Source organism: Acinonyx jubatus, chromosome C2, assembly GCF_027475565.1.
Source record: "Acinonyx jubatus isolate Ajub_Pintada_27869175 chromosome C2, VMU_Ajub_asm_v1.0, whole genome shotgun sequence".
Classification (NCBI taxonomy): domain Eukaryota; kingdom Metazoa; phylum Chordata; class Mammalia; order Carnivora; family Felidae; genus Acinonyx; species Acinonyx jubatus.
Window position 1 is genome coordinate 73921714 of NC_069384.1, and position 24405 is coordinate 73946118.

General features: G+C 40.1%; 1 protein-coding gene across 4 annotated transcripts in view; it reads left to right on the forward strand.

Moving 5' to 3' along the window:
* The window catches only part of ATP13A5 (ATPase 13A5), a 113730-nt gene that overhangs the window by 6397 nt on the left and 82928 nt on the right, over positions 1 to 24405 (forward strand). Inside the window, exons 2-6 of one of the 4 annotated variants that reach the window (XM_027052719.2) lie at positions 17378 to 17551; positions 18224 to 18370; positions 18638 to 18666; positions 18808 to 18888; positions 22664 to 22733. In XM_027052719.2, the coding sequence (XP_026908520.2) occupies positions 17378 to 17551; positions 18224 to 18370; positions 18638 to 18666; positions 18808 to 18888; positions 22664 to 22733 (501 nt within the window). Of the gene's footprint in view, positions 1 to 17377; positions 17552 to 18223; positions 18371 to 18637; positions 18709 to 18807; positions 18889 to 22663; positions 22734 to 24405 lie in introns of all 4 variants that reach the window. The other 3 variants (XM_027052720.2, XM_053221051.1, XM_053221052.1) reach the window with 3 other exon arrangements.

The following is a 24405-nucleotide window of genomic DNA, read 5'->3' on the forward strand; positions in this document are numbered from 1 at the left end:
AACCTTCACTCACCTATCACACAAAGGAACACAATTGGGTCTCCAGATAAAGATGACAAAGGGTAGATTGTGAATAATGATTGGAAACATGGTGCTGTGATTGCTGTTTGAGAAAAAAGAGGACAAACACGATGAATTCTTGGCCCATAAAAGGACTCAGAGGTATCATCTCCTTGGCCATGGTTCAAGGGAAAGCTTGAGGCCTGCCCAGAAACAGCTAACTTACTCTAAGGTATTGGAGCACCTCTGCATGGAAGGGCTTAACACTTCACAGCAAAAAACTGGCATTGCCATTCCCAGAGGTAATTAGCGTACTGAGAATTATTTATGTTATGTCTTGGTTGAGTAAATACTGACTTGGTGCTGCGAGAATGTGGGTTTGAGTAAGTGAATGTGTTGCAAACTGTAACCCAGAGACCCATTCTAAAAGAGTTGAGTCACATACTACGGTGCCTGTGCATGGTAAGTACGCAAGAAATATGTAGATAAGTAGGGGCGCCTGAGTGGCTCAGTCGGTTAAGCTTCTGACTCTTCAGCTCCAGTCACCATCTCACGGTTCATTAGACGGAGCCCTGCATCGGGCTCTGTGCTGACAAGGCGGAACCTACTTGAGATTCTGCCTCCCTCTCTCTGCCCCTCCTGCACTTCTTTCTATCTTCTCTCTCAAAATAAATAAAAATAAACTTTAAACATTGCTGAAAAGAAATATTTAGATAAACACATGAAAGGTGAGCATAAGAATAAAAGCGTTTACAAAAATGCAAAAGGACCTGTTCACAACACCAGTCATGCACAAATGCTAGTGCTCTAGATGCAATGAAAATTCAGGAAGAAAAATAAGCAGAGAGCTGGGGGATGGTTGCGCCCAACTAAGAGGAGCTCTCCAAAAGAGGACTCGGGGGAAGAGACAATGTTTAGATGAAGCTGCACCCTGTAACTCTCCTTTCCTGCGGAATTTGGCCAATCTTAGTTCCATCTCTGATGGTAATTATAAGACCTACTTATTTAAAAAAGAAAGGAAAATGATTTTAAAAGTGCCTTTTATGCACTAGAACTCCATATTGTATGTTCTCATTTAATCCCCATGAGCTAGCCACTCAGATATACATTTTATACTGGGAAAATGAGGCTCAGTTAGGTAACACATGCAAAGTCACATTACCTTGTGGGGGGAGGATCCCCTATTACACGGTTTTCCTCCTATATGAGTGAAGATGATTGTACTGTGTGTGTGTGTGTGTATGCTCATATATGTATATATACATATATACATATATATAATACATATGTACATATAATTTCTAATGCATGATTCATATATATATATTATATATTAGTTACTAAGCTAGTTAGTTTTTCAATCAATTTGGCATTTACCTTAAAGCTCTTTTCCCAGTTTCATGTATCACGAAGGTGAGCAGTTTTCTTTTTGGCCTGTGTTTGACTTCAATTTTGACAATTCGTGCTCTGTGGGAAAAGCAAAAATTCCACTTAAGCCATTGGATCAATCGCTTTTGGAAATACAACAACGGTTTTCTCAAATAGCGTTTAGTTCTGAATATTGCCTGTGGTCAAATCATTTCACAATGACTCCAATGGGACTAGCTGTTTTTAATCTACTGAAATTTTGTTGACCTGTGTATTACTCAAGCTAATATTAACCGTTCATGTATACTACATACTTGAAATGTTTCAAGAGCCCTGCTAAATGCTTTGCATGCATTAACTCATTGGTTTCTTGGAACAAACCCGGAAGATACTGTTATTTTCCTTTATGGAAGGGGAAAGTGAGTCATCAGAAGAAATAAAGTGGGTTGCTCAATGACTTATATGGGGTTAAGTGGTAGAGGGATGATTTGAACTGAGTTTTCTCATGCAGCCACAGTTTCACATGAGGAATCTAAAAATTTAGTGAACTTAAATCATTTACCCAGATCATTAACTAGTAAGTGATGGAGCAAGGAGCAGAAGCAAGAGCTTCTAGAAGGCAATGGGGTGGGGTATAGAGAACAGAGGCTCTGCTGATAGACCTGGATAGGGCTCTAAATTGTGCCCTTTAGCAGCAACCTCTGTTGAAAGGCACGTGCATATTTCATTGTTACTCCGAATCCAGACTGCTTCCTTTTGTATTTTGGGCCAAGGAAAAGACCATTAGAAATGTGGTACCTCTCCTGGTATTGGGAGCATGGAATTCTAGTAGGAAACAAAAAAGTGAGGGAACATTACTGGCAACAGAGAATAGAAAATTTTTGCTATTCAACTCACTAGTGGGTGGTAGATCTGGGTTCCTCACCCTGTGGAACACAGCCGCTTCCCATTACCAACCTTGTTTCAGTATCTCACAACTCAAAACCAAAAACTCTCTCCACCTTTGGCTGAACCTATTATCACATCACCTGCTAACATTGATTGAAAGCTTCCTTTGTGCTCAACACCTTCCACCTCTATTACTCTTCACAACTATGCTTCCAGGTGTGTGCTATTATCCCCTACGTACAGAGATGGAAACTGAGACTTAGAGAAGGTAAGTCCTGAGGTCACATAGCTTATAGGCGGCAAAAGCCACTTTACTGCAAGGAACTACATGTAGTGCGTTTGAGGTTCCGATCCTTCCTCTCTCTGTTCCCAATGTCTTTACATTTACGAGGCCTCTAGATTCTACTTACCTTCCTCTTAACAGCACACATATTCCTTCCTCTACCCTGCACTTCTTAGTGGATTTTACCCACGGGTGTTCAGTACTTTGGAGACATCTGAGTGACTCTTAGCTGCATCAGAAGAATAATCATTGAGAACACTGAAATTATACTTGAGATTAATTGGTCAAAATGGAGACATATACTAGGATAAACTCAAATTACACAAACATTGGCAAGCTGACTGAGAGGATTTGATTAAAAAGAATGCCAGATGAAAGAATGATTCAACCGAAACTTCAAGTCCCACGTCTAGCTTATAACCTTTGGGAAAACAGACAATGATAGGAAATTTACCAAGGTTTATGAGGCCAATTTATCAAGGAAGCAAAAATATTGTTTCTATTCATCTTTGCTCAAGGAGCTACATATTTCTGAAAGTTACTGTGACTTTTTGCTCTTATTTTCTCTTTCTCGATATAACTCCATTAAAGTAATTAAAGTAACTTCCACCAACTTGGAACAGAGTGTCTAATAAACACCCTCCCTTTATTACTTTTTGTTGACGTATATAAATTCAGTGGTGTCAACAAAGTGCACTGATCTTAAACAGACAGTTCAATGACTTCTATTATCAGTTATTTTTGCTCATTTCCTATAAATAGAATTGTGTCTTGATTTACCATCCTTTATTTACTCGTATGTGAAATTCACATTTATTGTTGTTCGCACTAAAAGTTACATTAAAAAATTATTTTGTAGTGTTACATTATACGAAAACACAATATTTATCTTTCTCTTGTTGATGTACCTTTAGATTATTTCCAATTTGGGGCCCTTATGAATAAAACTGATACAAATATTCTTGTGCAAATCTTTTGGTGAACATATACAATTCTCTGTGTAAAAATCTAAGAATGGAGTTACTAGCTCATAGAGTGATCCTATCTTTAGCAACACAGTTTTTCAAAACGTTCGTACCAATTTACACTCCCCAAAACAATGTATATGAGTACCATTGCTTCACAATTTTATCTACACTTGGTATAATCAGTTTTTTCCATTTTAGCTATACTGTGGCTATGTCATTGTGTCATTTTATCATTGTTGTGTCATTTTAGAGTAAGTCTTCAAATCTGGTTAAGTCTTCCAACTTTGTTCTTTTTTTGGGATTGCCTTGGCTATTCTGGCTGTGATAAGTTATTGTAGTTTTATTTTGCATTTTCTTTAATGACATGATATTGAGCACCTTGTGGAATATTATCCTGGAAATCCTCTTTTGTAAAATGATTGTTCAAGTCTTTTGCTCATTTTTTATTGTGTATACATTTCATTTTTTATTGACTCGTAGTCATTTGTGATATTTCCAAATATGATTCTTTTTTTTATACATAGGTACAGATAGCTAGTATCTTCTTCAGAGACCTTTGGATAAACAGAAGCTTTTAGTTTCATTAAAGTAAGATACCTTTTTTTATCTTTTTTTATTTCCTGTTTAAGAACTATTTTCCTACTTAAAGTTCATGAAATATTTTTTCTGTGTTTTCTTTCAGATGATCTATTGTTTTAGTTATCACATTTAAGTACATGTGCCACCATTAATTTGTGTATGGTGTAAAATGGGGGGAAAACTCATTTTTCTAGCACTGTTCATTTTGCTCTAGCAACTACCTATTGAGCCAACCATCCTTTCTCCTACTGAATTGTAATGGTTCCTTTTTTTGTAAATGAAACGATGAAATATCTTTGAGTCTCTTTCTGGACTCTATTTTGTTTCTCATTTTTTTTCCTTTTTGGCTTAAAATTAGTAGGAATTTGTAGTAAGTCTTCACTTCTGGTAGTGTAGGTCTTCCACAATTGTTCTTTTTGAAAATTGTCTTGATTGCTTTAGGTCCTTTGTACTTCCATACCGATTTTAGAATCAGCTCCTCAATTACCACACACACACACACACACACACACAATGTCTGATGTGAGTATAAATGGGATTGCTCCTGGCTAACCCTCAAACTTAATATATCTCTGCTTTTATTTAGATCTGTGCTTTCAGCAATATTGTGCAGTTTTCAGTCTAGAGGTTTGTCTAACTTGATTAGGACTATAAGTATATTGATTTTTTTGGCTTTGATATTACAAATGGCACTTAACTTCATTTTCAAATTGCTTGTTACAAACACAGTTGTTTTTCTATATTGACCCAGTATCCAGCAACCTTGACAAATTCACTTATTAACTCGTATAATTTGTACATTATTTTGGATTTCTTAATAATTATATTATCTACTCACACAGAGAGCTGTACTTTTTTTTTCTTAGTTGACATGTAACATTGTGTAACAATGTAACATGTAACATTGTGTAAATTTAAGGTGTACAAGTTGATTGGTACACTTAAATACTGTGAAATGATCACCATCAAAGTGTCAGCTAACACTTCCATCACTTCACATAATTACTATTTACTTTTTTGTGGTGAGAACATTTAAGATCTACTTTTTTAGAAACTATCAAGTATATAATATAGTACTGTTACTTATGTTTCAATTATAAATGTTACTTTTTCTTGTCTTATTGCACTGTTAAACTATCAGAACTGTATTAAACATTAGTGGTGATTATTGGTAATCTACTTTTACTTATAACTTCATAGGGGGAATAGTCAATATTTCATTATTAAGCATGATATTAGCTGAAGGATGTTTCTGTCTATTCCTAGTTTGCTGAGAGGCTTCTTTCTTTGTTTCCTTGTTTGTTTCCTTCTTTCTCCCTCATGCATTAGTGTTGAACTTTATGAAAGTATTTCTCTATACCAATTGCCATGACATTAAAAATTTCTTCCTGAATGTTAACATACCAAAATTCATTGATTGATTTTCAAATTTCTGCAATCCTAGAAAAACTCCATTTGGTAACAACGTATTACCTTTTAATATATATCACTGATTTAGCTGGATAAGATATTTTGTGATTACTTCATCTATGCTTCTTACAGATCTTAGCCTGTAATTTTCCTTTCTTTTAACAAATGTTATCGGGTTTTGGTATATGAGTATGCTAACTTCATGAAACAAGTTGTGCACGTTTCCACCTCCTCTACTTATGAAGGAGTTTGTGCAAAATTGATATCACTTCTACCTTAAATATTTGAAAGCATTCACAAGCCATTTGGACTTGAAGATATCTTTGTAGAAAGCTTTTAGTTACACATTAATTTTCTTTAAGAACCATAAAAATATTCTGATTTATTTCTGAATTTATCAATTTTAGTTAACTTTTAAGTACAAATTCAACATCATTGAATTTTTCCATTGTAGGTCTGATTTCTATTTTATTCATTTCTGCTTTTTTTCCTGTTTTTCTTTATTATTTCCTTCCTTATACTTTTTAAGATTTAGTTTGCAGTTCCTTTCTACAGCTTCTTGATTGGGAACTTATTTCATTGATTTCAAACATTTATTTTCTTTTCTTACATACACATCTAAAATTATATATTTCCCTCTAATCATTGTCTTAAGTTCATCCCACAAGTTTTTATTTGTCAATTTCCATTTTTATTCAGTTCAAAATACTTCTTAATGGCTATTGTAATTTTTCACCTGACTCTATTACTTAGAAATACACTATTTGAAAAAAATTTCAAATCTTTTGGGAATTTTTAAGTTACCATTCTGTTGTTAATTTCTAGTTTAATTATAATGTCATCACATTTTATGTTCCAGAACGTGGTCAATTTAGGTAAATAGTTCATGTGTACCTGAGAAAAATTTGAAGTATGCAGTTTGGGGTTAAAATTTTCTTCGTTTGTTAATTAGGTGAATAGGGTTGTTCATACTTCCTGTATTCTTATGGTGGTGAGTTTTTTGTTTTTGTTTTTGTTTTGTTTTGTTCTTTTGGTGTACTGGTCTTATCAGTTAGTGAGGAAGGGGTGTTAACATCTCCCATGATGACAGTGGCTTTAAGTGCTATTTTGCTTTACAAAGTTTGAAACTTAGCTTATAAGTGCCCCTTTTACTAAAAATGCCCATATTTTTATGGCTCTTAAAATTGTTATTCCTTCTTGATGAATTGATTCTTTTGTTTTAGATTATGAAGTGTCCTCCTTTCTCTCATAGTTATTATTTATTTATAATTAATTATTAAATATTTATATTTTTTATTTTTAAAGTCTATTTTCTCTGAAATTAACATAACTATACTAGTTCTTTTTTGTTAGTCTTTGCATTGTATATTTCCCTTTCTTTCTTATTTTAACTATTTGCTTCTTTGTATTTAAAGGTGTCTCTTGTAAACAACATATAGTGGGTTTTTTACTATCTCTGACAATCTTTGTTTTCAATCACGGTATTAATGTCATTTATCTTGAATGTAATTGCTGATATTGTTGGCTTAAATTTACTGTTTTCTATCTATTCTATCTATTCTTTATCTTTTTTTCTTCACTTAATGCTATAATGGCTCACATTTCTGCATTGACTTCATAAATTTTTTTTAATGGTGCCACTATAGCCCACTGTTTTGATGTTCCACATCTTATGGAGCCATTAGCTATTAATTGGTTCTTCCAATAACTTTTCCTATTACAGATAACACTGCACTGAGCATTGTTATACACATCACTTTCTACTTTGTGTATTATTTCCTTAGGGTATATTTCCAAGTGTGGAATTACTGATTCCAGAAATAGAAACATCTTTATAAAATCTTGATATAATTTGTCACCTTGCTTTCTCTAAAGAATTATTCCAATTTATAAGGTTTTAGCAGTATGTAGTCATAGTGATTTTTTTGCCATCTTGCTAGCATTGTCAGTTCTTTTTTTAAAAAATGTAAAGAAAAGAACTGAAGGGGTATCAGAATTATGATTACCAATGCCATTGTAGTATGTAAGTAAATCAAAAAAGGGAAAGGCATTTGTGATGGGCTTTTTCAACCTATGAGCTGGCCTAAAATTCCAAACCATTCTGCTTCTATTTTGAATACTTTGGCAATAAGCCCACATGAATAACTTAGTGAAATAATGTATATTTATGACATAATATGTGAACTGGCATATACATTTTATTTGAGTCTAATAAAGCTATCATTCACAAATAAAACTAGAACAGGTTTATGGGATCAAAAAGAAGATAGGAAGAGAGAAAGGAGACCCAACTGGAAATATGCTTAGAGGCAGAGTGAACATATTTTAGAGTTACATTTAAATCTTTTCATGAATAATCTCAAAATAGAGTGGCTGCAGTGCTAAACTTGAACATTTTTCCCCAGGTGGATGACAATAACTCAGAAGCACTGGAAAGGAACTTTTAAATTGTAATTACTTTGCAGAGCACTTAAGGAGACATTATCTCATTTGAGCACTAGTACCCTGTAAGGCACACATTTCTGGTTTTTTTAGGAATAAATTGGGATTCCCTAGAGGTGATATTGTTGCATCCACACGACTCCTGAAACAGAATGCTACGGGCACCAGTGGCAGTCACAACAGTTTATTACAATGAGAGGCAAGGCCAACCGATCATGACCAACACTCTTGATAAGAGCGCGGCCTCAAACAGCCGGGGTACAGAGCTTTTAAAGCCGATCACATCGTTTTATCATTACCTGGGAACAGAACAGAGAAACAGTTCCCAGATGAGTTAGAAACAGTTGCCAGATGAGTTAGAAACAGTTGCCAAATGAGGTGATTATTTTAGACTTTCTGCCACTAAGTTGCAACCAGTGGATCTCGACCTTGCCTCTGATGCTTTCTTTGAGCTTTTGTTTTCCTTCATTGGTAAAGCCTGATTTACAAGAGTATGAAACGTGATTTACAAGAGTAAAGTAAGGCTGTTTTCTCTTGACCTTCGGTGTCAGAACAAAGCTGTTATTTTTAAAGCTACATGTTAGCCCTACACTACAATTTAGCCCTTATATTTCCCCCTTTTCTTGCCAGTGAATCAATCCCTTGATTCATCATTAGGAACTAAGGGGACATCGTGGGACCTAATCATCATAATTTTTATTTCACCAACTCGCCTCTTGACTAACCAATTGATTATGCATGGGCCAATGGTTAACCCAAAAGTAACAATAGCAGTGGCCCAGCTATGGCGGTGAGCAGTGACGTGAGCCAGGGGGACCAAGAGAATAAACTCCAATACCAATTATTTCTGGCCTCCCTGGCACGTTCCCTATTATCCCTGACCAAACGGAGAGTGTCTCAGATTACTCCGGAATTGGCATAAAAACAGCACGTTTCTCCGAGGGCCACACAGAGAAGAGTAAATCAAGTCCTCTTCTGTTTTGTAATACAACCTTGGCTAAAGAGTCTACTTGGTGTTCCAGCCGAGAAATTGAAATTTCCAAGTAGCCTAGGTCTCGGTCTACTTGCTCGCTTATAGTTTTGAAATTTTGATCCCCCACAACGAGTCCAGCAGTTCCAATAGCTGTGGATCCTGCAATTCCCAGTCCCACTAGGAGTGGAATGAGGACTGGTGCTGCCTTTTTCACCCTGGAATGTCCTTCGAACAGAAGTAAATGTTCTTCTCTCCCTGCTTCTTCGCTATATAGGTATATTTGTGGGAGAATATGAACTAGGATACAAATCTCTCGGGTGCCAACCCCAGTGTATGTGGCTGCAATGCAGGAGGTAATTCCTGATGAGCAAGCAAACCAGGCTCCAGTAAGGGCTTGGTATGCTACATTTTGGGGGGCTATCAGTATCTGATCTACTTGGAATATACACTTCTGCATAAGAGTTTTTGTAAAGGGAGGTATGCCAATTATATTCTTGGGACACTATGCACCAACCCTGCCCTTGGAGGTCTCCTAGGGTTAAAATTGGTCATGAACCCCAAGGGCATAATGTCATGCTTGGATTTAGCAATTTTATGACATGCTTTTCTATGTCTTGTCCAATGCTGGCATTTGTAGCCACTCTCACATAATATGGGGGTTTAGGGTTTAAACACAGCCAACAATATTGTACAATCTCGGTGTGAGATGAATGTAGCCAAGCATACATAGAATCTACTACATCTAGCCAGTGTGTCTCATGGGAGAAAGGGTTCTGGATATGACCTGTTGTTGGTAATTCTGACTTTGTGGGGGCACCTGATCGTTGGGTAGGTTGGGAAGGGACAGTCGGAAAGAGCAGGGGGTGTAAAATCATGTCCTTGTTTGGCCCTACTGGATTGGGTGGAGTTTTTCTTTTAACCCTTTGTATAGTAAAGGAAATGCCCTTGTCATCTCCTGGAGCATACATTCTGAGACCCCCCCAAGTGTGCCTAGTGTCCCAGGAAGAGGAAAGATTACTGGAACTAGAAACCTTTTTTAAACATTTTTGTTGGGTTACATTTTCCTTGAGTCTTACGTTTGGGATCTGGAGTTCTAAGGCGGGTGATTAAGCAGTCATGGCCCTGTCCTGCCAGCCAGGGAGCCAGCGTTTCACAACCCCGTTTTGCACAATGGTATTGGCCTTTTCCTTCACATTCAACCTTTCTATTTGCAGGGCAACTGTATAACCCTGGTAGGTTAGCCAATTTTTGTTCTTGATCCCTGTGTCCACATCCATAGGTAACCACATAGGGGTTTTCGGGGACCAGAGGAGTGGAGCCCGTTGGCTGTTTATAATTAGTAATTAAAGTCTCCCATGAGTCCTCCACCAAGTCACAGAAATCAAACAAAAAACAAGGCACAGTGGAAGAGGTATTAGATGCTATCACCTTCCCCATGACAGTGTCCCTGAGTTCCCATTGGTATGGCCAAAAAGATAGGGGATGAAATTCCATACAGTCCCCCCCACTTATTATACAAACCCAGACAATTATTATGCCCGCATCAGTCTTAGCTTTAAAGGATCCTCTGGGTGCCTTTGGACCTTCCATTGCTGTTCGTTGTCTGGTTTCATATCAGTCTGGGGTGTTCCCGCCTTTACGCAGTTTTTCTTAAACTGAGAGTGATGAATCCAGGTTCGGACACCATCTACCTTCACGGCCGTGGGCATAGTCAGGATCATGGTGTGCGGTCCTTTCCAGTGCAGCTCCAGGGTTTTAGGCTTGTGCCTCTTGACCCAGACTAAGTCTCCTGGTTGAAAGGGGTGAGGAAGAACAGGAGGATGAGTGAAGGCTTCTTTCAAGGCCCTGGTTATTTCCTTTTGTACATGTTGCAGGGCCATTAGTGAAGCCAGCAAATGGTCCTGTTCCAATTGTTCCATTACGTCGTCTCCTAGCCTCGGCAGGATAGGTGGAGGTCTGCCAAATAAAATTTCATAAGGGGAAAATCCTTTGACAAATGGAGTACAACGTGCTCGCAAAAGGGCAAAAGGCAGGACATCAACCCAATTTTCACCTGTCTCAAGGGACAATTTGGTTAAGGTCTCTTTTAGGGTCCGATTCATCCTTTCTACTTGAGCTGGGCTCTGAGGTCTATACGTACAATGTAATTTTCCAATTTACTCCCAATGCCCGGGCTAGACCCTGGGACACCTGCACCGTGAAGGCCGAGCCATTTTCCGATCCTATGCTCAGAGGCAGCCCGAATCCAGGAATTATTTCATTTAATAATTTCTTAACTGGGAACGCCTCGACCCACCCGGAGAAGGTGTCTACAAAAACAAGCAGGTATTTATATCCGTATTTCCCTGGTTTAATTTCAGTAAAATCTACTTCCCAAAACCAGCCTGGTTCAGTTCCTCTATCTTTTTTAGCTTCTGAAACCTTCTTACTTGCACCCTGATTTACTTGGGCGCAACTTACACACCTTTCAACCATCTCTTCAATCTCTTTTCCCAGCCCTTGCGCCCTGAAATTTTTCCGTACTAATTCCGCCATCTTGGTTTTCCCAGATGATTCCCTTGGTGGAGTTGACACATCATGCGCGGCCCGAGTGCCGTGGGTAAGAGTATCTTACCTTCAGGATGCTGAAACCACTTTCGTCCTGGTATCATACTTCCCCCTTTTCTTGAAACCCACTCCAAATCTTTAGGAGTGTAACTGGGCTCCAGTGGAAGCAAAGGCTCTGTCAAGATCGGTATCTCCAAGGCACTTTTACTTTTAGTTAGGGCAGCTTCTCGGGCCGCTGCATCAGCCCGGAGGTTTCCAACTGCTTCTAGGGAGTCACCTTTTTGATGTCCCAGGCAGTGAATGATTGCCAGCTTTGCAGGTTCCCAGATGGCTGCTAGAAGATCTAAAATTTCAGCTTTATTTTTGATGCCCTTGCCTTCCGCCATGAGGAGCCCGCGCTCTTGATAAATGGATCCGTGTGCATGCGCGGTTGCAAAAGCATAGCGTCTGTCCATATAAATATTAACTGACTTGTTTCTTCTGAGTTTTAGGGCTTTTGTTAGCGCGATGAGCTCTGCGCCCTGGGCTTAAGTTCCCGGGGGAAGGGTCTGTTGCCATAAAACCTCGCGGTCTGTTGTCACTGCAGCACCGGCATGCCTTTGCACTTAAAACACAAAACTACTGCCATCTGAAAACATGCTATCAGGGTCCTGTAAGGGAACATCTGTAATATCGGAGCGGAGGGATGAGATCGTCGCCAAGGTTTCTGGGCAAGAGTGCAGAGGCGGACCTTGTCCTTTGGGCAGCAAAATGGCTGGGTTTAAGGCTGTGGGGGCACAAAAACGTATTTGGGGCTGGTCGAGTAGCAATGCTTGATATTGGGTAATCCGAGCATTTGACAGCCATCGCTCTGGGGGAGCCCACAGTAAAACCTCCACTTCGTGGGGTCCCATGACAGACAATGCTTGCCCCAAGGTTAGTTTGCATCTTTAGGAGTGTGGTGGCGGCAATTTGTCAAATGCATGGGGACCACGCGGAAGCAACTGGGTCCAGCCGTTTGGATAAATAGGCCACCGGTCAGGGCCAAGGTCCCAGGCGCTGAGTCAGAACTCCTTTGGCTACCCCCCTTTTTTTGGCTACAAACAAATGGAATGGCTTGGTGGGATCTGGCAGGGCCAAGGCTGGTGGGGTCATGAGAGCATCTCATAAGGCTTAGAAGGCTTTAGAGTCTCCCCCCATGTGAAGGACTCTGGAGACCCCTTGAGAGTGGCATACGAAGGGGCTGCCAGTTCAGCAAAGCCAGGTATCCATAGTCTGCAGTAGCCTGCTGCCCCCAGGAACTCGCGAACTTGTTTGCGAGTTTTAGGCTGAGGAATATCGAATATAGCCCGAATTCTTTGTTCACCGAGATAGTGCTTACCTTTTTTAAGGTTGTGACCTAAATAAGTCACTGCAATATGACAGATCTGTGCTTTTCTGGCTGACACCTGGTACCCCAGTTTTTGCAGAAGACTCAAGAGTTCTTTGGTGGCTCTCAGGCATTTTAAATGAGAAGGGGCCACCAACAAGATATCATCAACATATTGCAGTAGAGTTACCTGGGGGTTGGAGATTCGAAATGGCTCTAAATCCTGGTGCAGGGCCTCATTAAAAAGAGTAGGAGAATTTTTAAATCCCTGGGGGTGTCGAGTCCAAGTGAGCTGTCTGGCTTTTCCCTCTTCAGGATCAGTCCATTCAAATGCAAATAGTGGCTGGCTTTGCGGGGCCAGCGGGATGGCAAAGAAGGCATCTTTTAAGTCCAGAACTGTATAATACACCTGAGAAGGGGGAAGCAAACTAAGGAGAGTATAAGGGTTGGGTACAGTGGAATGAATGTCCATTACCCTGGTGTTTACTGCTGTTAGGTCCTGAACTGGCCGGAAATCGGATGAATAAGGCTTCCAGACAGGGAGAAGCAGAGTGTTCCGTGGTGACTTGCATGGGATCAAAATGCCAGAGTTGCACAAACGCTTGATGTGAATGACAATTCCCCGCCTAGCCTCCCGGGACATGGGATAATGTTTTAGTCTTACCAGAAGTGCAGATGCCTTAAGTTCCACTATTATCGGAGCTTGATGAATCGCCAGCCCAGGTGGATTGGTCTCGGCCCATACCTGGGGGAAGTCCGCCTGGAGGCTTATAAGGAGGGGATCGACTGCATGGACATTTTTATCACTCACTGGAGTGAGCAGGCCCTCTTCCCCAAGTGGCACAGTCACCATTACTGTTGTTGGGCCATCGTGGCCTTTAATATGCATACCCCCTTCAGTGAATTTCAAACTGCAGTAGGTCTCTACCTAGTAATCCAGGGTAGGGACATTCAGGTATGAATAGGAAAGAATGTGTAACGGTTTTATGGCCTAAATCTACTTGTCATTCAGTGGTCCATTTACAAGTCTGGGACCCAGTTGCTCCTTGCACCAGGGTTGCTCCTTGCCTGGTGGGGCCAGGATCTTGTTTTAGAACTGAAAGGTTGCCCCAGTGTCCACCAAGAAGGTCTTAGGTTGGCCCCCTATATTAACAGTAACCAACGGCTCAGAAGTGGGCTACCGAGCCGCGGCCCTGTCAGTTGGAATCGACTCCCATTACAGATACCTGGAGTGGCCGAGTTTTGCGTGGGGCTAAGTTGGGGCAATCCTTTTTCCAGTGTCCCTCTTGTTTGCAATATGCACATTGGTTTTTTCCTAGTGGCGCTTTAACCCTTTGTCTTTTTTCTTTTGCCCAGACCAAAATTCTTTGGACGTTCTGGGTCCTCTTCCCCACAGGCATCCAGGACAGCCGCTACCACCCTAGTCAATTTTTTTGTCTTTCTTCCTGAGAATCCCTATTGTTAAAAACTTTTTGGGCTATTTAAACTAACTCAGGTAAATTTTTTCCTTAAAACCCATCTAATTTTTGTAACTTTTCCCTAATGTCTGGGGCCTTTGTAAGACAAAGGCCAGGTTTAATGCCCTTCTATTTTCAGGTGCCTCAGGGTCAATAGGGGTAAAGGTGCGGTACGTCTCCATGAGCCTTTCTAAGAAGGCTGAGGGGCTTTCCTCGGCCCCCTGAACTACTGTTACCTTAGACATGTTTGTGGGCCAGTGGGAGGCCACTGGGAGACCTCCCAGTAGAGTCTGGTGAAATAAGATCAATGATCGCCTACCGTGAGGAGTGTTTCAGTCCCAATTTTCAGGATGTGAGGAGGGAAAAACTTCCTCAAGTACAGCGGGATCCTCGGTGGGTTGCCCGTTTGGCCCCATCACTAATTTCTGGGCTTCATGATGGATCTTATCTCTTTCCTCAGTGGTGAAGAGAACCTGCAAGAACTGCTGGCAGTCATCCCAGGTTGGCTGATGGGTCACAAATATAGTTTCAAGAAGAGAAATTAATGTTTGGGGTTTCTCTGAGAATGAGGGGTTTTGAAGTTTCCAATTATAAAGGTCGCTAGTGGAGAAGAGTACATAAGTCATAAAGGGTCGGACATCACCCTGCAGGGGTGGCTCTGGAAGAAGGGGCAGGGCGGTGGGAGGGGGATGGAATTCCGGGAGTCCCTGAGCGGGTGTGAGACGGGCTCAGGGGAGTGTCCCGACTTGGGCTTGCCTCCTGATCTGAAGCATCTTGACTTGTATTCTTTGAGCGAGAACTATAGGGCGGCGGGTGGTTTCTTCTTCCTCTGGTGCAGGTGATAGAGGAGGCGGCCACCTAGTCCCATCAAGATTCTTATTCTGAGCTCCAAATGGGCAGCCTTTGAGTTATAAAGCCTGTACTTTAGGGAGGCAAGGGGGAAGGGGAAGGAGAAGTTTTAACCAATCTGGAGGGTTTTCAATGAGGGTCCTCCATGCCTCAATGTATGGAATGTGGTCTTCGTGCCTAGAAAAGACAATATCATGAACCTTATATACCAAAGTAAGGTCAAAGGTCCCCTGTGGAGGCGATTCGACTTGAAAGCTGGTCCATTCCACCTCACAGAGAGTTCGAAGGACTGGCTTCTTAACGTGGAGGCCAAAAACTGAGACAGCTCTCCTATAGTCCTAGAAATGAGTTAGTATGAGACTCTGATTTTGACCAATGGCAAAGGCAAAACTGACAGGGACGCACAGTCAACAGGAAGAGGACAAGACACGAAGACAACACAGTTTGAGATCTCAAGGCCAGTAGGCCGTGGCAGTCACCTGAAAAATAGGATCTTTCTTGACAAAAACCAAATCAAATGGGGTCCATTGGTGTCCCAGTAGCATCCTTGACTCCGGGTCTATAGGCGCATCCGACAGACCCTCCTGAGTCATTCAAATGGTGCGCCCCAAGAATCCCTTACCTCTCCCAATCCCAGGCTTCCTCCCAGGGGTTGGTGGAGCAATCTGAGGAAGAGCCCTGTTTCAGACCTTTAACTTTCCCGGCCAATGCACCAAATGTTGCATCCATATGACTCCTGAAACAGAATGCTAGGGGCACCAGTGACAGTCACAACAAAGTCTATTACAATGAGAGGCAAGGCCGACCTATCGGGACCAACACTCTTGATAAGAATGCGGCCTCGAACAACCAGGGTACAGAGTTTTTAAAGCTGATCACATCGTTTTATCATTACCTGGGAACAGAACAGAGAAACAGTTCCCATATGAGTTAGAAAGAGTTGCCAGATGTGTTAGAAACAGTTGCCAAATGAGGTGATTATTTTAGACTTTCTGCCACTAAGTTGCAACCAGTGGATCTCCTTGACCTTGCCTCTGATGCTTTCTTTGAGCTTTTGTTTTCCTTCATTGGTAAAGCCTGATTTACAAGAGTATGAAATGTGATTTGCAAGAGTAAAGCAAGGCTGTTATCCCTTCACCTTCAGTGTCAGAACAAAGCTGTTATTTTTCAAGCTTCCTGTTAGCCCTACACAATTTAACCCTTACAATATGAATTACCTAAGGTCACATAGCTAATAACCAGTAGAGCAGTGACTCAAACATCTTTGCTACCTGTGACCTTTCCATCATGTTTAAGGATTACTTTCAACAACTGTTATTAAAATCTTCATTTACCAGAGTTCTTTACTAGAAAAAATGAAAATGATCACGGAAGATGAAAACTATTCCAAATATTAAGCCAAGAGATTTATTATAACATGATCTAAACTGGCATCAAATTCCAGAAGATTTCGTCATTAAAAATGCTATAGAAACTCAGTAAAAACCCATTTCTTAACACTACATCTCTGTGATGTGGACATGGAAGTCAAAGTCTTAGAAACACACACACATAAAACAGCAGAAGGTAAAATAATATTATAGTAATAATGTCATTCATAATCAACATTCTTCTGGGTCTTCCAAGTACACTAAAAATCAAGTTTTGGAAATTTAAAAACCAATGCTGTGACACTTCTTTGTGGAAGAGAGAAATTAGAAATTTGTTTGAAATAAAGGTATATATTGTTTTTGACTGTTTCCTTCTAAAACCGCATCTCAAAGTCTTTACTCATTTCATGATAACATCAACTCCCCTACTACTAAAAGTAGAAATATTTCAGCATGTTACTATCAGGGTAAATTCCTATAAGCTGTCTTTTGAAAATCTTTCATGTTCACAAATAATCTCTTAATTTATATCATCCCACCATTTGTATCATCTTCCACCAGTAAATTTACATTAATATATTTTTAAACTTTATACCTAAAAAAAGTGAATCTGGTCCAAATCATGGGGTGACTCCTAAAACTAGAACCAAATAAGTCTGCCCATTCTTTGGTCTGCCCGTCTGTTTTAAGCTCCATATGCCAGGGTAGCCAAATGGGTCTTTTTTTTTTTTATTGTATCAGCTGACAGCTGTGAGCAATTGATCTGTTTCAACCAGCCAAAACCAGATCTGCCTCCCAACTAACACCCCTGCATCTAAAGCTTGTGTTTCTTGGAACAAAATGATGTGTTTATGTAAAAAAAGAAAAATAGAGTCATGTTTTCTTTACTCTCCAGGAGGTGTTTGGTTACCGGACCCAGAATCTTCGCAGAGCCCTGTGCCTTATAACAACCATGCTGACATGTGGGGTTCTTCTGCTGGTGTTCTACTGGAAGCCCCAGTGGAGAGTGTGGGCTAATTGCAACCCATGCCCTTTGCAAGAAGCAGACACTGTTTTGCTAAGAACAACGGTAAGTGCCCTTCAGCATTGCATTGGTGGTGCCACCAATGCTTGGCTGGTGTTCCAGAGATCTTTCTTTGCTTGAGTTTTCTTGTCCCCAAGTAGATGGCAATAGTATCCTGGAACTTGCCCTCTCTTACTTTGACTCAGGAAGGAAGGACATTTCCTCCATGTCACTCTGGGGAAATGACTACTATGTCAGGCTAATTTTCAGTTTCCTTAGCCATTACACGAGTAGTGGCTGTTGGTATTACAACTCTTAAAGACATAACACAGGAAGGATGTATTTTTAGATATTTTTCAGTTTTTTTAGAATACAAATTTTGAGGGGAAGTAGAGATTTTAAACGCTTAAATGTCATGTTAAGATAGCCAGAAGCTGTTTTCTTCATAAAAAAAACTTTCCTGTGAAGTGTGTCTTTTCATTCTCTAGCACAGTGGTTCTCAAATTAGTTGGAGGGCTCCTTAACACAGACTGCTGACCTCACCCCAGAATTTTTGATTTAGTAGGCTTGTGGTAGGGCTGAGAATTTGCATTTTTAGCAAGTTTCAAGCTAATGCTGATCCTCTTGTCTGTAGCCCAAACTTTGAGAATCTCTGGTCTAGGTAGGTATTTGGTTGATTGAGTGACTTATTGAATAAATAATATTTGAGAATTTCATGGGCTGGATTGATTTCTCTAGGATGAATTCCAAAGATATACGAGGAAGAAGGTTATATGCCTCTACTTAGCGACACTGAAGTTTCCTATAAGCAAGAACCCAGAAGAACCCTTGGTGGCTGACCGTCACTCTGTCATTAACCATGCGGTATTGAAGCCAGAATTAAAAGTAAGCAATTTTGAGCACAATGTTATGGCATGTCTTTGCTAAAAAAGAATACTGCAAATGTTTATTGGAGGAAAGTTCTGAATGTCATGCTGCTGGGCTGGGAATTACAACAGTGTGTCAAGGCAAGTGAGGCTGCTGGGCTGGGAATTACAACAATGTATCAAGGCAAGTGAGAGCTGCATGGGGACCCCTACCAAGAAGCCCTCACCTCCCCTGACGGGCTTTACTTGGTGAATGACATCTGTTCTATCACATTTGTAATTGCAGCTGCGATATATCCAAGTGCGGAAAATCAGGTATGTTTGGGACTACTTGGAGAAGAGGTTTCAGAAAGTCGGGTAAGTCTTTTTCTCAGCATTCATCAGGATATAAGGGAGGAACCAGATTTGTTGAGTGCCACGAACTAAGGTATGCTTCTTGTCCTGACCACACCCTAGCCTGCTGGAAGACAGCAACTCCTGCTATGATATCCACCACACGTTTGGACTGGGCCTGACCAGTGAAGAGCAAGAGGTCAGGTAGGGTTTGTGATACTTCCTGAGAGTAAACTCGGCCGTCAGAAATTGAAATATCAAATGGCTTATGATCAGTGAGCTATTGGCATAATGCTTCATCAGCTTCATTTAATTCCAGTTTATTTACCAGCAACAGAGACAAATTTTAAGTTGTTTTCATCGCAGGCAAACTTATTAAAAAAAGAAGAGTCCAAAAGAACATTGCAGGCATATAATATTTGGTCTTTTCTTTCAGGATTGTAAAATAGTCTCGTCTGTGTTGTTGTTTTCATTCTTTCCTTAAAAAGCCTTGAGTCATTTCATAGACATCTGATTTGTCATCCTCTAAATCCTTGGAGAGGCAGAAAGACAATATTATGATTAATTTTCCTATGAAGAAACAGCCTGGAGATGAGGATTTTGTTTGCTCAGGTAGTTGTGTCATTCATAACACCTAGAACAGTGCCTGATTCATTGTGGACGCTCAACAGATATTTGTGGAATGAATGAATACATGAATGCATTCATTAATCTATTGACCGAATGCCTTTACTAGGCTAAGCACTTTGCAAGCACTAAAGATCTAAGGATAAATAAGGCTTACTCACTACCCCAGATTCATTCACTAACTATTGGGAAAGAATAGTGGTACAATTGTGAGAATATCTATAAATGCACAGAGATTAGGACATAATAGTATAGTAGTACCATAAAAATGCTTATGCTACTTATTAACCCATAGCGATTTTGAGTCTCTGCTTCCCTCATCTGTAATTTGAAATAGTGAATGCTGGTGAGTCTGAAAGTAAACCATTGCAAGTCTTCCCCAGAATCCTAATAATTACCTTCATTTCTTGCCCATTTTCAGGACCTATCCTGCCCGACCTTCCTCACAGTCTATAAGAAACACAAATTCTCCAGCTAAGAAGCATTCTGGTACATAAAATACAGGTTCTTGGGCTCCACCCTCATAATTTTCATTTAGTAAGTAGGAACTAAGGGTAGCGGTGAGAGCAGAAACTGCATTTTTAGCAAACCCTTGCTCCGACGATTCATATGCGCACCAACTCTGAGAATTACCGATCTGTTGTTTTTAAACTTTTCTCCTGCTGAATGAAAAATGACGAAAAAATGAACAAGGCATCATCCAGATTCTGACAATGTTTGCAAAACGCCTTAGAGATAATATCACTGTATAAGATTTCAGATGTAATGCTGATTACGTTGAAACACAAAATGTTGTCAGAGTCATTAAGAGCGTACTGGTTTCATAGCATTAAGCACCAGACACGTGAAGGATTGAGCTGTTAGGAGGTGTAGTTGATTAACGCAAGTTTACTTCTAGGACACCATTTCTACAGGAAGGATTGCCCTTCACATTTGTCCTTAGCGAGTGCCAAGCTTTACTAAATATCACACATAATTAAATTTAAAGCTGGTCCACACCGTAAAGAACTTGACAATGTAATGAGCAAGACAAAGAGTTTAGTTTCCCAAATGCGAAGGATAGAGGAGATAATCTACTTTCAAATACACAGGCAGGTTTTACTCATGGGTTTTTCTAGGTGGACAGTAAAGAGAGTGAATAGAGTGTGAAGTTCTCCTCCCCCTGCCCCCATCATTTTTTATTTTTTATTTTATTTTTTTCCCATCATTTTTTAATGTAAGACTAGGGCTGTTTTTTTTTTTCAAAACTCAAAATGCGATTGATTGTTTGAGTGATGTCTGATTAAATTCCTAACTGGAGATGAGTTTGCCTTCATGAAAAGCAAGGATGCAACATGAGAAATGAAGGAGGATACTGAGAACTCCTTGATGACAAAAAGCCACAAAGTCTAAATACAGCTTTCTCTTCAGGCTTCCCAGAAACCAGGCAAAGAGGGAAAATGGACACATTTATGTGGTCACCTTTTTGGTAGCAAAAAAGCAAATCAGGACATCAGGAGAGACATCATCCTGAAGAGAAATTTTCAGAAGGCCTTGGGAAGAAAAATATTCCAGGAGGCTCCCCGCTCCTATCTTCACTCATTCATGAACTGGATGCCACTTTCTCTCTCACTGCCTGTCGTAGATAGGTCCACAGGGACTTGAGGCAATTCTCTTATCTCACAGAAACAGGGAAAACCACACCTACCTTACCCCCATCCATCCAATAGTCTTAGGACAGTTGTGCACCTCCTCATTTTCTTTTCACTTAATGCCCTGCTCCTGCCTCCTTTGTTTACCCTCCTGAAGTAGAAGGAGAAATGTTTGGTGGTCAAGACAGCTCTTAACGTGGGCCCCAGACCAGTCACACTGTTGGTAACCCAGCTCTCTGGAAGAAGAAAAGCTTGGATGGGGAGAGTCTGCCAAATTCTATCGTGGGAAAAACAACAGCTATTTCTGATTTCAAGCCACCAACGTGACATCACTGAATGTGGAGCTTGGAAGAGATGTTCCCTGTCAGTTTGGGTATACTTCAGGGCCTAACTTAATTCTCAACGTCTGTCACCTGACTGGGAAAAAAGGGCATGCCTGTGAGTACCAGAGGAAAGGAATCTTGAGTCACAGGCAGCAAACCCAGCAGCACACGCTGTTTGACCTCTCTGTCTCCCAGCATCTCTGCACCTCAGTGTTTTCACACATGGAGTCAGAAGACCCTGGTTTGTGTCCTCTGGGATCCATGCAAATCATTGCAGTAGGAAAGGCGCAGCTTGGAAATCAGACAAACTTGGGCTGAGTTCTGTTACACCTTAGATTCAGGAAACGCCATGCACATTGCACCATCAGTGCTCACGGAGTGTGAGGTGGAGTCGTGGAGCCCACGGTGTGACACCTGGATCCGCTTATTTCCTGCTCTTGTGGCTCTGGGGGAGTTACTGAGTTTATCTGAACTTCAGTTTCCTTTATAATAAAGATGATAATATGAAACCTCGTAGAGGTAATGTGATGATTACAGGAGATAATACGTATAAAAGGCTAAGAGTTGCATTGTCACAATTAATACTAGATATGGGTACCTTTGGCAGAACACACACAATGAATAGTTTTTCCCATTGGCAAAATGGGAGATATTAGCCCTTTCCTCTAGACCGTTGTGACAAACGAGAGAATCTTGTGTGAGAACGCTGTAGATTGTCAGATGCTGTACAAACATAAGGGCCTCTTACTGGAATGTACTCATGTGTGGATTAGCAAAGTGTTAGATGTGAAGACCATATATCATCTTCTAGTTTGTTGGCTCATTCATTCATGTATTTATTTTCATATACTAAGGGCCTGTCCTAGGTGCTGAAGAGGCCAAGGTAAGATATATATGATCTCGAACATCAAGAGCAATCTAGAATGCCTGAGAATTCTAGAAACATAGTCACATCTGGGTCTTGTTAGGTGTTCTCAGAATGTGATTGAATTGTTTAAAAAATAACTCAACATGCCTTTCTAACTGCATTTTGATTCTTGAGTTGCATTAAGGTTTTTTTTTTAACTAGAAAAACAACTTTGTCCATCATGCACTTTCATTTTAAAACTATGTTAATATTTTAGGATGTGCACATTAATATTTTTTGATTAAAGGCACAAAGAGCCTTAAAGGTAGAGAAGTGACTTTTGCCTAGTTTGGTTGTACTCACTTATCAATGTGGTTTTATTTTTATTTATTTTTATTTTTTAATTTTTTTTAAATATGAAATTTATTGCCAGACTGATTTCCATAAAACACCTAGTGCTCATCCCAAAAGATGCCCTCTTCAATACCCATCACCCACCCTTTCAATGAAGTTTTAGATTTGGCACTTAATTGGTCATCACTTTCTTACAGAAGATTAGTGTGTGGGCCCAATGCCATTGAGGTAGAAATCCAGCCCATATGGAAGCTGCTTATTAAACAGGTAACTGTTTCATCTATCTTTGAAAAAACGATTTTTGTTCTTTATTTTTATTTCCTGGTATTCAGGAAATTTTGGGCAACACACGGATACTTGGATATGAACAAAATCTATGGTTCATATAACTTCTTTTTGTTCTTCCCTTCTGTCTTTATGCTTTTCCTGTCTGTGAAAATTTTTTCCTTTTATTTTATTTTTTTGATATTTCAATAAATATATTTTTATTCCAAGATTTCTAACTGGTCCTTTTTAAATAACCACTTATTTTAAATTAAAATCCATTAAAAACATCTCTACCCGTGAGAGACAGATTCATGTTTCATTATTTTCTGTTTTTTTCATTTTAAGTTTTTGATGGGGGTTGTAATGGTGGTGATGGTGGGGTATTAATTCTGTGATCTTTTTGATGACTTTATTATTTTTTGTATCAAGTTTATTTATTTATTTAATATATGAGATTTATTGTCATATTGGTTTCCATACATCACCCAATGCTCATCCCAAAAGATGCCCTCTTCAATACCATCACCCACCCTCCCCTCCCTCCCACCCCCCATCAACCCTCAGTTTGTTCTCAGTTTTTAAGAGTCTCTTATGCTTTGGCTCTCTTCCACTCTAACCTCTTTTTTTTCCCTTCCCCTCCCTCATGGGTTTCTGTTAAGTTTCTCAGGTTCCACATAAGAGTGAAAACATATGGTATCTGTCTTTCTCTGTATGGCTTATTCCACTTAGCATCACACTCTCCAGTTCCATCCATGTTGCTACAAAGGGCCATGTTTCATTCTTTCTCATTGCCACGTAGTACTCCATTGTGTATATAAACCACAATTTCTTTATCCATTCATCAGTTGATGGACATTTAGGCTCTTTCCATAATTTGGCTATTGTTGAGAGTGCTGCTAGAAACATTGGGGTACAAGTGCCCCTATGCATCAGTACTCCTGTATCCCTTGGGTAAATTCCTAGCAATGCTACTGCTGGGTCATAGGGTAGGTCTATTTTTAATTTTTTGAGGAACCTCCACACTGTTCTCCAGAGTGGCTGCACCAGTTTGCATTCCCACCAACAGTGCAAGAGGGTTCCTGTTTCTCCACATCCTCTCCAGCATCTATAGTTTCCTGATTTGTTCATTTTGGCCACTCTGACTGACGTGAGGTGATATCTGAGTGTGGTTTTGATTTGTATTTCCCTGATGAGGAACGACATTGAGCATCTTTTCATGTGCCTGTTGGCCATCTGGATGTCTTCTTCAGAGAAGTGTCTATTCATGTTTTCTGTCCATTTCTTCACTGGGAAATTTTTTTGGGGGGGTGTGGAATTCGGTGAGCTCTTTACAGATTTTGGATACTAGCCCTTGGTCCCATATTTCATTTGCAAATATCTTTTCCCATTCTGCTGGTTGCCTTTTAGTTTTGTTGATTGTTTCCTTTGCTGTGCAGAAGCTTTTTATATTCATAAGGTCCCAGTAGTTCATTTTTGCTTTTAATTCCCTTGCCTTTGGGGATGTGTCAAGTAAGAAATTGCTATGGCTGAGGTCAGAGGGGGCTTTTCCTGCTTTCTCCTCTGGGGTTTTGATGGTTTCCTGCCTCACATTCAGGTCCTTTATCCATTTTGAGTTTATTTTGTGAATGGTGTGAGAAAGTGGTCTAGTTTCAACCTTCTGCATGTTGCTGTC